Source organism: Myotis yumanensis, unplaced genomic scaffold, assembly GCF_028538775.1.
Source record: "Myotis yumanensis isolate MYYU_CA2020_CCGP unplaced genomic scaffold, mMyoYum1.0.hap1 SCAF_20, whole genome shotgun sequence".
Lineage (NCBI taxonomy): Eukaryota > Metazoa > Chordata > Mammalia > Chiroptera > Vespertilionidae > Myotis > Myotis yumanensis.
In genome coordinates, this window is record NW_027223771.1 from 5,537,749 (window position 1) to 5,554,232 (window position 16,484).

The 16,484-nt window shown below is 48.5% G+C and overlaps 1 protein-coding gene across 2 annotated transcripts in view; it reads right to left on the minus strand.

The window, feature by feature from the left end:
* The window catches only part of CHD2 (chromodomain helicase DNA binding protein 2), an 86,132-nt gene that overhangs the window by 4,090 nt on the left and 65,558 nt on the right, over window positions 1-16,484 (minus strand). For both annotated transcript variants that reach the window (XM_070400663.1, XM_070400662.1), the window contains 8 exons: window positions 15,827-15,977; window positions 14,579-14,701; window positions 12,821-12,949; window positions 11,837-11,977; window positions 9,930-10,064; window positions 6,231-6,409; window positions 5,392-5,491; window positions 2,320-2,530 (listed from right to left, as the gene is read on the minus strand). In XM_070400663.1, the coding sequence (XP_070256764.1) occupies window positions 2,320-2,530; window positions 5,392-5,491; window positions 6,231-6,409; window positions 9,930-10,064; window positions 11,837-11,977; window positions 12,821-12,949; window positions 14,579-14,701; window positions 15,827-15,977 (1,169 nt within the window). The remainder of the gene's footprint in view (window positions 1-2,319; window positions 2,531-5,391; window positions 5,492-6,230; window positions 6,410-9,929; window positions 10,065-11,836; window positions 11,978-12,820; window positions 12,950-14,578; window positions 14,702-15,826; window positions 15,978-16,484) is intronic.

The following is a 16,484-nucleotide window of genomic DNA, read 5'->3' on the forward strand; positions in this document are numbered from 1 at the left end:
GATGTCACTCAAAAAGCAAACGTTAGCCCGGCCAGCGTGGCTCAGTAATTGAACACTGACCTATGAACCAGGAGGTCACGATTCGATGCCTGGTCCGGGCACATGCCCGGGTTGTGGGCTCGATCCCCAGTGGGGGGCGTGCAGGAGGCAGGCGATCAGTGATTCTCTATCATCATTGATGTTTCTATCTCTCTCTTTCCCTCTCCATTCTTCTCCAAAATCAATAAAAATATACTATTAAAAAAAAGGCCAGAAAAACAAAAAAAGAACCTGTTTAATGACATCAAAGAGCCGCCAAAGCAAAAATCAGGACTAGAAGGAATAAGATTCCGAAGAGCAGAAGGCCTCAGAGAGGGGAGGGCTGACTTCTGCAGCCACCGGGGAGCCGTGTGACTCTGAGCTCAGGCTGAGGACACGGCTGGAGAACAGACAGCGGCAGAGCAACGGCTGTGGTGTGCAAGCTTCCACGTCTCTCTCCATGCGTGCACAGCACAGGATTCAAAAATTCCCGACGAAAAACAGGGGTGGGCGCTTCCTTAGAAAGTTTAACACCGAATTACCACATGGCCCAGCAACTCCACTCCCAGATATGCACCTAAAGGAATTGAAAATCGGCCTTCACCTACTTGCACACCAATTTCCACAGCAGTGCTTTTCACAAACAGCCAAAAATAAAAACAAAACCAAGTGCCCACCAGCTGATAAATTGTGGTGCATCCACCCAACGGAACAGTATTCAGCCACAAAGAGGAATCGAACGTTGACACGTTACAACGTGGATGAACCTTGAAAATATTTTGCCAAGTGAGAGAATTCAGACACATATTGTATGTTTCCACATAGAAGGATCCAGAATACATAAATCCTGGGAGACAGGAGACAGACTGGTGTCTACCGGGGCTGAGACGGGGAGATGGGAGAAACTTAATAGGTATGGGACTTCCACTTGGGGATCATGGGAATGTTCTGGAACTAGATAAAAGTACTGGTTGCACAATGCGATGAATGCACTAAATGCCACTAAACTGGTCACTTAAAATGGTTAAGTTCATGTTGTGTGCGTTGCTTTTTCCCCTCATTTTTAATTCTGTAAAGCCAGCTCGTTCTTTTTAACTGATAGTAAGAGTAGAGACGTCCTATTACTCATCTGGCCTTTCTCCTGTTAACGAACATTCAAGTTATTTCCAGATTTTTGCTGAACTCGTACATGTTATGCTTTTATCACCACAGGACAGACTCCCAGAAACAGCTTTAAGTATTTCGGATTATTTTCTGGAAAGACTATAGCAATTTACACACAGCGACTTGTGTATATATCACATTTCAATTTTTGCTTATCTGAATGGGTGAAAAAAAAAAAGGGTTAGCTTAGTGTTGCTTTAATTTACACTCCCTAGTAGCAACGTTGGTCCTCTTGCCCTATTGGCCATCTGAATTTCCTCTTCCGTATGAATTCCATATTCCTACCCTTGTCCCATTTTTCTTTTTCTTTTCTTTTTTTAAAGCAAATAACAAAGATCGATCCAGCTTTACTCTTTAAACCTACACTTAAACATTCCAGATTCAAATAATTGTCAAAACTCGCTCAGCTGCCAGCATTCATGCACAGCTAGAGAACATCCTCAATTTATATGAAACCTGAAATGTGTTCCCACTGATGCACTAAGATCTATCACTATTGAGTACCGGAAAAAATGAACAAGGCTCCATTTTTCTATCAGGTCACCCCCTTTTTGTCAATTGACTAGGGCTCTTTCCATAGCAACAGCGTTTTAGTCATCTAACTGTCATGTAGAATGTAAATTGTCCCCCTCAGCCTATCATTTGTCCTTTGGTACTCTGGGGACTATGTTCTCGTCAAAGCTGAAAGAACATCCTTTCATTGCACGTGGCCAGCCCCACGCACACAAATTAAAACAGAAAGAACATCCTTTCGGATCTTTATTTCATGATCTCATTCAGAAAACAAAGAGAACAATAAAATGATGGTCAAACTACAGCCCAGCTCAGCCCAGTCCAGCCGGCATGGCTCAGTGGTTCAATGTCCACCCAGAAACCAGGAGGTCAGTTAGATTCCCGGTCAAGGGCACGTTTCTGGGTTGTGGGCTCAAACCCCGGTAGCGGGGCGTGCAGCAGGCAGCCGATCGGTAGTTCTCTCTCATCGCTGATGTTTCTCTCTCTCTCCCTTCTCCCTTCTTCTCTCTCTAAATATCAGTAAAAGCATTTTTTTTAAAAAAAGACAGCACAAAAGCCTACCTACTGTCTCTGAACATAAATAACTGCTCTCGTCGCCTCTAACAAGTCCCGCCCATGACCTACCTGCGTTACTGAAGTGTCTCTTGTTGGGGTGGTTGTAGCTGTCTCTCGGGTGCCCGTGCGTCTGCGGGCCGTGGGAGGGCAGGTGAGACTTCTGAGGGTGAAGGCTGTGCGGGGTGTGGGGCTGGGACAGCAGAGAGTCCCGGCTTGAGCCCGAGGCCTCTGGTCGAAATGGCTTCTTACCACTCATCACATCATCTTTCTTCTTTTGCTCCTGGAGGAAAAAAGGACACCAGAGACTCTCAGGGTCCCAGGCTGGCTGCCCAAGAACGGCATCGAGGGCCCCACCTTCAGGGTCCCCCTCTGGCCCCTGCTGGCTTCTGACCTGCCATCTACTACCTTCTTCCCACAACTAGCTCACCCTTCCACTGAGCTTCCACAGAGGGCAGCTCGGAGCGCACCTGCTGCTCTGATGCTCTGACCGACTAGGCCAGGGGTGGGGAATCTTTCCTCTGCCAAGGGCCATGTGGATATTTATAACGTCACTCTCGGGCCATACGAAATTAGCAGCTTAAAAATCAGCCTGCTCTGTTTGGTCAAACATTTCATTCACTCGCCCCTGATGCCTTGGCAGGGCCAGACCAAATGATTTTATGGGCCTTATACGGCCCGCGGGCCACACGTTCCCCACCCCTGGTCTAGGCCAACCGCACTGACGAGAACCTGCAAGAACACGTGTGGGGGCTGCTACATGTCATGGCACGGGCCATGGACGGGCGCCCGGGCTGTCAGCGTCCTCAGACACTCCTCTTCCATGGAAACCACTGACTGTCTTAGACGAACTAAGCATCAGCCCCCGACTAGTCCAGGAGAAACTAGCTCCCATTACAAAGGCATCAAGCTAAATATCTCAATGTCTGCATTCCACCACTTCACCAAACACGCAAAATCTTTGCCATCAAAACATCAGAAAATGCAGGAAGAAAGAAAAAATGCGACTTAAAGTCTCACCAACAAAAAAAATTATATAAATAATTTGCTCCAGCCAAAACCGGTTTGGCTCGGTGGATAGAGCGTCGGCCTGCGGACTGAAAGGTCCCGGGTTCGATTCCGGTCAAGGGCATGTACCTGGGTTGCGGGCACATCCCCAGTGGGGGATGTGCAGGAGGCGGCTGGTCGATGTATCTCTCTCATCGATGTTTCTAACTCTCTATCTCTCTCCCTTCCTCTCTGTAAAAAATCAATAAAATATATTTTTAAAATAATAATAATAATAATAATTTGCTCCATGTCTAAGCCATTTTGGGTTTTTAATATATATGTAGCCCTGGCTGGTTTGGCTCAGTGGATAGAGCATTGGCCTTCGGACTGAAGGGTCCCATGTTCAATTCCGGTTAAGGGCACAGGCCCGGGTTGTAGGCTCGATCCCCAGTGGGGTGTGTGCAGGAGGCAGCTGATCAATGACTCTCTCGTCTTTGATGTTTCTCTCTTCCTCTCTGAAATCAATAAAAATATATTTATAATATATATATACATATATATATGTATATCAAATAAAATATTGCTTGGTATTATTTTTCAGTTAATGTATCATGAAAATCTCACGTGAATACTTATTTCCACAGTATTATGATTATGGCTGAGTAATACTCCCCAGTATGGCTGTATCATTATTTATTTCTTACTGTTGAGCATTGAAGTCATCCTTCATTATCTCCTTAAACTAAATTCTGACCGGGAGACCTGCATGTTTTAGTCTCTGATAAACCCTACTGCGTCTTCCGCAGAAAGGCTGTGGCCATGGTTACCCCGCTCACAGGGTCACTGCTTCTGTTCCTCAGCGTACACTAGCTTCCGATACCCACATCCCATGTCCAGCTTCCAATGCTCCACCCGACTTCCACTCTTTCCCAACGATGCCATTCCTTCCCGCCCTTTCTGCCAGACTTCCTATACTGCTAACACTCACACTAACATTCACACTAATGCTCAGCAACGTCCGTGCGTCGCTGCGGTGTTTACTGCTACATCACACATCACCTTCTTCCGTGACAATTAAATGAGCAGCTACTTCAGGGTGCTGCTCCCCAGCCCCACACAGTGCTGGGCGGAGAACAGGCTCATGCAACCAGTGCTGCTGAGCACCTGCCCTGTGCCGGCCTCGACCGGGTGCTGAGGTCACGACAGAGGACAAGGGACAAGGAACCTTCCAGGGGCTGGCGTGTTAACAGAGGAGGCAGCGACCTCCCAGGCTGGCCCGTTAGCAGACCTGCACGTGGACGTGTCTGCACAAGGACACTGCCCTGCACATGGGCCAAGTCACTGCTGTGCCCGCCCCCTCACCAAAGGGGGGCGACTTGTGGGCACCTTCTCATGTTGGGACACCACGTACAAAAGCTGGAAGGACACCAAGTTCCCATGGCCCAGAAAAGCACAGGAAAGGCGTTTCCTGCCACAGTCCCGTCACCCCTCAGGACATTTGTAAGCTACCACCAGACAAGGACACATGAAGGAAAAGGCCCAACCAGGCCAGCGTGGCTCAGTGGTTGAGCGTTGACCTATGAACCAGGAGGTCATGGTTCAATTCCAATTGGTTCAATTCCCGGTCGGGGCACATGCCCGGGTTGAGGGCTCCATCCCCAGTGTGGGGCGTGCAGGAGGCAGCTGATCAGTGATTTTCTCTCATCATTGACGTTTCTCTCTCTCTCCCTCTCCCTTCCTCTCTGCAATCAATAAAAACGTATTTTTAAAGAAAGAGAAAGAGCGAGCGAGCGAGCGAGCGAACCTGGTGAATACATGAGCTCAGGACAGAAGCACTCAGCACTGCTTGAAAGGCCAGTAAACATCCTGGCATTTCCTGGCCGGGGCTTTAGATCGATCCTAGCGGAGTGTGCTGAGAAACTGCACCGCTCCCAGGGGGAAGGGGGTGCAGGACAAGGCAGGACAGCCTCGGGGGCTCCTGACCCAGCCTGACCTGCGCCTCCCTCCGCACAGTGAGAGCAGGGACCCAGTGGCCCCTCTAACACCCACAACCGTGATTCCACCATCACCTCCCTGGGAAAACCGCAGGAAGGGCTTTTCCTGTGGGACTGGTGTTGTCTGTTTGAATGAACTGGGATTACATTTGTCTCTTACCTCCTCTTCTTGGGACCTTTTCTTATGGGCCATCTTGTACAACTTATGCAACTTTCGAGCATCAAATTCTGTAAACTTGGAAACGAAAATCCATAGGTTCCTAAAAAGACAACAACAACAGTTCTGGTCAATTATAGAATTCACAGAATAACTTCTTCTCTTTTGACTGATGGCAAGCGACTGAACTTGGGCCGTGGAATACTGCCCAAGTGTAGAACTCAAGTGACAGAAAGAAATTCTTCAGGTCTTGGCCTCAATACTACAGCTTTACCCGCTACTCTCAGTTGCAGGGAGTCGGCAGCCAGGGTTCTAAGGATCTCGCTGGCACCCAGCACTCGGGCCCCGTCTTCCTCCACCTTCCGCACTCTGGGCCCTGCCATGTCCCAGCTCAGGACCCACATGCAGCCAGGTATCTGTGCGTGGCACATGCCCGGGTGATGGGCACAATCCCCAGGAGGGGGCCAGCAGGAGGCAGCCAGCCGATCCATGATTCTGTCTCATCGTTAATGTTTCTATCTCTCTCTCCCTCTCTGAAATCAATAAACATGTGAAAAAAATCTATTTTTGAAAATTAATGAATGATGTCATCCAACCAATTCAAAAGATGGGTCCCTGTGGAGCGGACTATTTCAGGCAAGTAAAACTGAAGGTTATAGCCATGTTGCCAAAAGATGTCTTTTGTTGGGAAAAAATGTTTCATGGGGTGGAGATGTCACCTTGACAAGACCAAAACAAAGCAATGTGCGTGTGCACGCATACACACACGCACACGCAGGCGCACACGCACACGCTCACACATTCTATCAAATCAAACGGGGCAGCGGAGGCCCGAGGGCTACCTCCTCCACAGCTTGATGTGCTCCTGGTCGGAGTAGGCTTTAAGGCACTCGGCGATGCGGTCCCCAATTTTCAGCAGGCAGTTCCGGGTGTGCTCCAGCTGCTCCTGCACGCTCAGCCCCTTGTCGGGTTTGTCCAGCTGCTTCAGTGCCTTCTTCACCGGCCTCATCCTCTCCTTACACTGCAACAGTCAGGAGGGCGGGGACATGGAACACCTGCAGCAGGGACTCGGCCCCCTTTTTGCTCTCTGTGCCCCGAGTTCCCAGAGCGCGCACAGCCCACCCCGTGCCCCGTGATCAAGAGAGAGGAGGGTGAGGCCAGTGGCACGATGCCAGGTCGGAAACACCAGAGGTGCACGTCCCAGCACCACCGCCCAGAGCAAGCACGCCCAGCTCGCGGCCCGCCGTTTGTTTAAACGAGGCGTGCGGCCCGCCGGCTGCGAGTTTGACATGCTTGGCCTGGAGCCAGGACTCGGACTCCTTACTTGGTCTCAGAAAATGCTGCTCTGTTTCCGCATCTGCCAGAGGGGCCTGAGAATCCCATAAGGCCTTTATGAAGATCAAATGAGAAGCAAAATTACAGGTCTAAAAGCCGCCCGTCACAAACTAGCTGGAAGTGCAGGGTGAAATATTCAGAGTCCTTTAGGCTTGTAAGACATGAAGGGAGGTTGTTGCTTCCAGATCAAGACGGCAAACTGAACACAAGGATCTTTTTCTCCCTATCCCCACGCCTGCTACAATGACAGCAAAGGGATTGATCGCCTTACAAAAGAGGTAAGCCCTCAAAGACGGTGTAAATAGCAACAAAACAGTGAAAGACAAACAGGCCAAGAACAGGAACAGGCAATTCACTGGAAACACGAATGCCCAATAAACAGGGAAATAAATGATCAATTACAATACCAGTCAGTATTTCATGCCCCCCGGAGAGAGCTGAGGACCACATCATTTACATCCCAAAATGCCCGAGGCCTGCTCTGTGTCTTTAGAAGTAGGGGCGAGGGCTAAGGATAAAACTGGTTCTTTAAAGACTGCCGAAGAATACGAGATACCCAGACTACCCTAGCCGGTTCGCCTCAGTGGATAGAGCGTTGGCCCGAGGACTGAAGGTCCCGGGTTCGATTCCGGTCCAGGGCCCATAGCTGGATTGCAGGTTCAATCCATGCCCCCAAACTCCCAATGGAGTGCATGAGGGAGGCAACCAATCGATATTTCTCTCTCGGTCTCTTCCCCTCCTTCCACTCTCTCTAAAAATCAATGGAAAAGTATCCCCGGGTGAGGATTGACAGCAACAACAAAAAGAGATACCCAGACAGTGACAGACACCCAGGTGAGTTTCCCAGGAAGCAGCCCCACCACATCACCAACCAATGAACATGCTCGGAGTCCATCAAGCCCCGCCCACATGCCCAGCACCCCCAATGGGAGGGTTAGTCTCCACTTTTAAATGTGAGCAGACAACTAGGGCTGCAGAGCCTCCGAGGAAGTATCTAACGGGAACAACAGAAAACAAATTAGAGAGGTGAGACCCTGAGGCTTACCAAGCCATCAGATAACCTTAGGGACCACTTCCAGAGTCCAATATCCAAGAACAAGGAGCTTCGTAAAAACAAAACTAAGAGCTTCAGGAGGAAATGATCACAAAACGTGTCGGACATGGTTGTCAGCCCCTGAGCATCTGGTCCAATGAGCCAATAAGGCAGATGACAGGATCATGACCCTCCTACCCACTTCCATCAACATCGTGGCAATTTCCACAGCCGTGTATACACTTACAGCCTCTTTATTTGTCAGTGTTGTCCGTCGATTTACAAAAAAGGACTGCATTTGAAATATACCAAAAACTGGAAGATACTTGTAAGGACTGACAGATAAAAGGTTAGCATCATGAATGTACAAAGAATTCCTACAGCCCTAACTGGTTTGGCTCAGTGGGTAGAGCATCGGCCTGCGGACTGAGGGGTCCCAGGTACGATTCCGGTCAAGGACATGTACCTGGGCCACATCCCCAGTGGGGAGTGTGCAGGAGGCAGCTGATCGATGTTTTTTTTTTTCGATGTTTCTCTCTCATCGATGTTTCTAACTCTCCCTCTCCCTTCCTCTCTGTAAAAAATCAGTAAAATATATTAAAATAAAAAAAAAAAAGGATTCCTACAGAAAAGGTAAGGAAAGAAAAATTACCCCAAACAGGCAATTCGTTACAAACACAAATGCCCAATCAATATGAAAATAAATCATCAATTACAACACCAGGCAGTATTTCATACCCTTCGAAGAGGAGCAAAACTAAGAAGTCAGAAACTACCAAGTGTTTCTGAGACTGAGAAAGCGACCTGAACTCACACTCCCGCCAGGAGTGCAAACATCTACAATGGCCTCGAGGAGTAGTTCTGCGACATCTAACCAAGTGCCGGGCGCGTATGCCCAATGCCACTCCCAGCTCCTGCTCAAGCCGCGCGCTCTAGAGCAGCTCTCACACGGGGCACAAGAAAACGTTTACAATTTCACCGCAGCCTATGTGTAGCGGTAAACATCTGTGAGAACCCCCGTGTCCGTCAAGAGGAGAAAAAATAAAATTGTGGAAATCGGAACTCAGAGCGAAGGGAGAAGCAGTTACAGAACGCATGCAGTGTGGCCTTGACATGAAACTTCCCAAGGTGGAGAGCAATCTTCTATGCTGTTATGGACACATGGAGGCTGTGTGGGAGGATGGGCCAGGACCCACACTCTCTCGTCAAACTGCCTGGGTCAAGTCTCTGCTACACATCGTAGCTCGGTGACCCAGGACTAGCCCCTTAACTCTCTCCACCTTATTCTTTAACATGTAAAATGGAGGCAATTGCCTACGTCATATAATTATTGTAGTAAAAATACACAGAAAGCAGAGAGAGACCGCCTGGCTGTTATGGGAACTATTCCTGTCTTTAGAGACATACGTCGTAAAAGTCTAAAATCCCCCGCGAGGATGATCGTCGAATCTAGAATCGTGGTCACTTCTGGGGAGGGACCAAAGGAAAGGCATGGGTTTAGGGCAGTGGTTCTCAACCTTCCTAATGACGCAATCCTTTAATACAGTTCCTCATGTTGTGGTGACCCCCAACCATTAAATTATTTTCGTTGCTACTTCATCACTGTCATTTTGCTACTGTTATGAATCGTCATGTAAATATCTGATATGCAGGATGTATTTTCATTGTTACAAATTGAACATCATTAAAGCATAGTGATTAATCACAAAAACAGTATGTAATTATATATGTGTTTTCCGATGGTCTTAGGCGACCCCTGTGAAAGGGTCATTGGACCCCCAAAGGAGTCGAGACCCACAGGTTGAGAATCGCTGCTTTAGGGTGAGGGACAGCAGGGCCTTCGACTTTATATTCTGAGCTTTAAAACCTGCAGATCAGCCTGGCCAATGTGGCTCAGTGGTTGAGCGTCAACCTATGAACCAGGAGGTCACAGTTCAATTCCTGGTCACGGCACTTGTCCGGGTTGTGGGCTCGATCCCCAGTGTGGGGCGTGCAGGAGGCAGCCGATCCATGATTCTCTCTCATCATTGATGTTTCTCTCTCTCTCTCTCTCCTCTCCCTTCCTCTCTGAGATCAGTAAAAATATATTTTAAAAATAAATAAGTAAATAAATAAAAATAAAACCTGCAGATGGGACAGAGCTCCATGGCACCGGATCCGTGTGAGGACTTACAATGCTGAACGTCTCCTGGTCCAGGTCATCGTCTTCGTCCTCGCCGATGGGAATAGGCTCACTTCCTGCGGTGATGTGCACGGGGCCCTGAGATCGCTTGGATTTATTCGAAGATTTGGCATCACCACTTTTAGGCTTTTAAAGAAGAGTTACAAGGAGTCACTGTCACGTGTGCAGTCGTGCCTTGCAGTTTGGACTTCCTACTTAGGTCTCAGCACTAGAGCAGGGAACTGGGATGGACTCGGTCTATAAAAAAGGTACAACAGCCCGGCCGGCGTGGCTCAGTGGTTGAGCGTCGACCTAGGAACCAGGAGGTCACGGTTCGATTCCTGGTCAGGGCACATGCCCGGGTTGCAGGTTCAGTCTGGTGTGGGGCGTGCGGGAGGCAGCCGATCCATGATTCTCTCTCATCACTGATGCTCTCTCTCCTTTCCTCTCTGTAAAAACATGTTTTCTTTAAAAAAGTAAAATAAAGTCGTCCGGGAAATCATGATTGATAGCTTCATCACGTATCATTCCCTTTCTGCCCCCAAACATACCCCATCTGAACTTCAGATTCATCAGTGCTATTTTGGCTTCTGTTCCCTCGTCCATAACATGCACAAAAATGTCATCAAGGGACTAAAAGTGTAACGTGGCAGAGATCTGGTACAGTAACATATAGCAATGCTTATTAATAGCTTATAAATGAATATACCCTTTGATCTAGACATTTTTATTAATGAATGTATTGTGAATGATTGAATCTGCACAAATCCAAATGGATCAATCTCATTTGTCCATGAAAGGCTGCCAAAGAGTGGAGATATATATATATATATATATATATATATATATATATATATATATATATATAAATACATATAAAATGGCATGATGTTTGGACATTTAAAAACATTAAACAATACTATGCTTTTTTGTGATTACATAATATGTAGCAAAAGAAGCTATAATATCTGGGTAGTAGATATATGGATGTTTTTTACATCGTCCTTTATTCTTTTATTTTTGAAATATTTCACTTTTTAAAATAAGGTATACCTCTGGGAAGCATAAATACAAAGGCATCCGTCACAGGATGGTTTATAGTAGTAGAAATTTGGAAGCAATTTTGATTGGGGAGATGTAAACTGTTTCCAAGCTGTTATAACCAGACAGGATCTTATCTACGAAAAATGTTATTTATTCACTTGGAAAGTTGTGTGCGACATATTGCTAAGTGAGAAAGACCTCTCCGTCTGGTCTGATGTGTATTTTATCATTGTTCTTACATGCACAAAAGTCCCAAAGGTGCTCACAAGAAATCTACTAGGGCTATGACTACATGGTAGAATTATAGCATTTACTCGTCTGTTTTAACGATGACTAGGGACTAACTGCATAGTAACTTCATTAGAAGTCAGCAAGCATACATGCAACCCTGTACCAGAACTCTGTGGCTTGGAATGAGTTTCATAAAACCCCCAAAGGGAGGTTATATAATAGCAGGGCTTTTCACCCAATTCTATTCCAAAAGCTTAACTCTTGATGGTATTTGGGTTGAATCTTGAACCCTTCAAATTCATCTGTGGATTGTGCTCTCCTATCATGAATGTGAAAACTGCCTTAAGCAGTTCCCTGTAAATGCACATTTCTCTCACCTGTCCTATCTCACTCACACTTCCCCTCTGAAACATGTAAAAACACTGCAAGCAAGGCCTTCTGTCTGAGAGAACAGCCCAAACCTCAGGCTCCCTCCTCTCTGCAGGCAGAGATGCAGGCCTCACGCTGACAGCCCCGCCCCTTCCTTCTCGGATGTAGCCTTGAAGAGATGGTGATTTCAGGGCCCTCAGCCCTGTTCTATTTCTAAATCCTAGACGGAACGTCAGAGGCTACGGGTAGCTCAGGAAGTAGAATGACACAGGTACCTTCTCCTTCTTGTCTTTCGACTTCTTCCTTTCCTTGTCCCCGTCTTTGTCTTTCCTGGAACCCATCTGTTTCTCCTTGTTCTCCTTGTTCTCCTTCTTCTTCTGTTTCTTTTTCATGGGACTTTTTTCTAAGCCATCATCCTAGAAGACAAGCAGGGCTATGGGTAAGGCCGCTCGCTTTCCATGGACTCATTTGCTTCCTGGGGAAGGCAGCACTGCCCCCTGTGGCTCCCCACGGCACCTACATGCGTGTTCTCCAGCACACAGCCTGCAAGCACGCACACAGCCCTAAACTCTGGGGACGCCCAGGTGAGCCAGCAGGGGCTTCCATCTTGGTCTCTTTAATTCTCACAGCAACCTTCAACCCAGGCATGATCATTCCCATTTCACAGACAGACAACACCGAGGACCCGCGGTTAGAAAGCTGTCAGCTAGTGAGTGACCTGTGAGAGTCCTGTACTTGAATTCGTGTTTGCGTGACTCAAATCCATCTAGTCCCGGACCCACTGCTCACCGCCTTAGAGCTCATCGCAAAGCAGAATTTTCGAGAGGAACAAAATAAAATCCCGGAACGCTGCCACTCCCTCCAGGAAGCTGATTGACGTTCCACTTGGCTTAGACCAGAGGGTACAAACTGGCCGCCTTGGGCCAATCCAGACCCACAGGTGAGTTTCGTTTGGCCCAGCGACACACTGAGCGGTGCAGCGGGGGCCCCCTGCCGGGAGCTCCCGGTATGTCCCCACCACTGCCTATCGCCCCAACAGGGAGTCTGCGTGTCAGCTGCCACTGAGCATTGAGACCCCCTTGGCTCTCGCCAGTCACATCCATTATCTGTGAAGGTGCAGTCGCCGACTTAAAGGAACAGTGACATTCCCTCTCTGGTTAGGAAAAGACAGACACATTCTACGTTATCCGAATGGTTCTGTGCCACCCGCACAGCAAGTGCAGCCTGAGAGCCAGCCCCTCGCGGAGAGGCAGCCTCACCTTCACTTCCCCCTCCTCGGATGGGTTGTCCGAGTGCCTGGGGGACGAGAAGTCGAGCCCCCGCTCGTCTTTCAGCCTGGGCGCTTTGTTCTCCTTCTTGACTCGAGGCTTCCGCTTCTTTAACTTGGCCTGGAGACGGAGAGGAAGGATGACAACACGGCAAACCCAGTCCCTCACCAGCACGGCCAAGTCCCACGGATGAGTCTTTGAAACAGCAGCAGCCGCATAAGTCAAAGGAGAAATTCAAAGGGGCGCAACCAGCATTGCTGGAGGCCTCCCACGGCCTACGCCACAGAAAAACACCCACCGCCTTGAGCCTACGGAGTCCATTTTTTGGAATTCATCCTAAAGATATAATTCGAATGAAGGAAAAACACCTTATGTATAAAGATAATTCGCAAAAGACAATAATATAATGTTAAAAGAAAAAACCAGGACCCGGTCAGCCGGTTCAGTGGTTGGGGGTCGTTGACCTATGAGCCTGGAGGTCACGGTTCAGTTAGATTCCCAGTCGGAGCATATGCCACGGTTGCAGGCTCGATCCCCAGTAGGGGGCGTGCAGGAGGCGACCAATCAATGATTCTCTCTCATCAATGATGTTTCTATCTCTCCCTCTTTCACCTTTTCCTCTCTGAAATCGATAAAAATAAGTAAATAAGTAAATAAATAAATAAATAAATAAAAACACACCCAGAAGCACACGGTATCTAAAAATAAGGAAAGGGTGTTTATCTACTCAATCAAATCTAACTCGAGTATAAACATGTTCTTAATCTCTCTCTCTCTCTAGGAGAGACTGACAGTATACACTCAACATACTACGTGGAGAATGACACTACTTATGTGATACTATTACATGAAAAAGGACAAGGCATGGGGTTGGGATAACTTTTTCCCCTAAAATTCATTTTGTTTGTAAGACAGGGACGTTAACACCAATGACGTAGCTCTAGGAGAACCGAAGGAGCACACACATAGGCTGCTAGAACCGGATGTAACTTATCTTCCAACTGTGCCTGCCATCTTTCTAGGTCTGCATTGAAACGAAAAATTGGGAAAATGAAAGAAGACACGGCGCAGATGAGTCACTAGTAACTCACTTGGTCTTTTTCGCTGAGCAGGTAAGGCAATCCTAACGGAAGTCCCACTGTTGGATTAACTGTGGATTCCAATGACCCATGTTATCCCTGGGCCAGTATGACAAGCAGCCCAGAGTTAGGAGTAACTACAGGCAAACCCGGTGGTATTCAGACAGTTACAGGCAGCGGCGTAAAGAAACAGCAGTAGGTCTGAACCAGGTGGCTCTGAGAGCGAGGACTCTTTTGAGGCCATATTATAAGAAAGCTGCCAAGATGCTTAGGTGAGTAATTAAATGAACAAGCCCAGTGTGACCAACCAACCATCACTACTCGGACCTCAAAAGCAGCCGGTGTGGCTCAGTGTTTGAGCGTCGACCTATGAGCCAGGAGGTCATGGTTCAATTCCCAGTCAGGGCACATGCCTGGATGCAGGCTCCATCCCGCATAGGGGGCATGCAAGAGGCAGCTGATCCATGATTCTCTCTCATCGTTGATGTTTCTATCTCTCTCTCCTCTCCTCTCTCTGAAATCAGTAAGAACTTATTTGAAAAAAGAAAAAAAGCAGCACCTGACTGGAGAGGTTCCGTCTGGGCGGCGGCCGCAGGGGGCACCTGCCCCCCCTAACCTGCAGGGCCGGAGCCTCAGAGCCCCGAAGGCGCCCAGCGGCAGCCACACTCACCTCTTCCCCACCCGCCACGGCCCCCTTCTTCTCCAGACTCTTCCTGAGCAGCTTCAGCAGGTAGTCGGCTCGGGTCTGCAGCTGCTTCCCCTGAGGCTTCTTATCAGTCTCCACGGGCAGGATCTTCAACAGCAAAGGGAGAGAAGCACCCGCCACCACCCGTGTCCCGGTTAGTGGATCAGGGTCAACGGAGACAGCCGAGAACTGAGCAGTCCTTTCCCGCCCCGCCCGCCCGGAATACAGACACAGCCTCAGCTCCTATCTCATGTCCATGGCTCCCAGTCACTGCCAATCCCTCATGAGCCGTTCTCGTTTTACAAAATGGGATGAGAAATCCAGCTCTCCCACTGGCTCCTACCTGTGCTGTTAACAGGGTAGAACAACTCAGGTAGGAGGGGCTTGTTGGCTTCATCTGCTAGAACATCCCAGCCGTCGCGGGTTTCCTCCTTCCAGGAGCAGGGAATCCCTGGAGCTAGGTTAAAGCTTCGTTTTAGATTGAAAATGCTTCTTAGAGCATGGCCGGAGAGCACGGAGCTGTGCCCGGGCAGGAGCTGGCCCTGCGACCACGGTCGGACCTCTCAGGCCACGGTGGATTTGGTCTGCGCGAACGGCAGGGTGCTGTCACCCGCTCAGGGCCCCGCGTGTGGGATGAGCATTGTTCGACGTGCCGGGAGCACCACCTGGGGCACAGCCTCCCGAAATGGAGCCAGTCGGCTCCCCCTGCTTACAACTGAGCACGGCCTGACTGCCTGGGAGCCCGCTTAGCGACGGACAGGGTGGGAGGCTCGATTTTGTGGGAGAAGTACGGCCAATGTTGAATTCCATTACAAAAAACACCAAGGTGGCTCACTCCTTGTGTATGGAATAGAAATACGGTTGTTTCCAATACAACGGCAAACAAAGGGCCAGCAACTAAGGCGGAGTGATGCTTTAATTATTAAGAACCTTACCCTGGTATTTTGTTGCAATGAGACTGACCTACGATAAAAATCAAAACTTTTAAGATTTCTCTTATAGTTCCCCCAAAATTTTTACCTGGCTATCACCTTCGTCCATGACACAGTGTCACAGTCCACTAAAGATGGTACCATGTCCAAGGATAAAGAAATCCCAGGAATTTGCTGTTGTGCTAATTTCCCAGTTGATCCCCGCCCCACCCCTCCGGAAAATAGTTAAAAATAAGTAATGAATATAGAAGTATTACGCAAGAAATCTTCTAGAAATCTCCGGCGTCACAGAGTTACTTACTTTGTCCGTTAGCTTCAGCTCCGGGTCCGTTTTAATTAGCTCCCAGTTCCCATAGCCGTGTTCGTAGATGCCCAGCAGAAGGCGGGAGTCATCCTCCACTCCCCACTCCACATCGAAATGCGCAGCTTTGACACGGCAGGTTAAGCAGTACCTACAGGGGTTTCAAAAAGAGGAGGGCGTCAGAGGCGAGGCCTCTCTGATTTGGAAAGGAACACAAAGTATTCTGCTACGATAAAGAAACAACGAGCCCAGCCGGTGTGGCTCAGTGGTTGGGCATTGACCTATGAACCAGGAGGTCAAGGTTCGATTCAGGGCACATGCCCAGGTTGCAGGCTCCATCCCCAGTAGGGGGCGTGCAGGGGGCAGCCCATCAATGACTCTCTCTCATCACTAATGTTTCTCTCTCTCTCCCTTCTTCCTTCCTCTCTGAAATCAATAAAAGTAAAAAAAGAGCCCTAACAGGTTTGGGTCAGTGGATGGAGCATCGGCCTGCAGACTGAAAGGTCCCAGGTTCGATTCTGGTCAAGGGCATGTACCTTGGTTGCAGGCACATCCCCAGTAGGAGGTGTGCAGGAGGCAGCTGATCGATGCTTTTCTCTCATCGATGTTTCTCTCTCTCCCTCTCCCTTCCTCTCTGTAAAAAATCAATAAAATATAA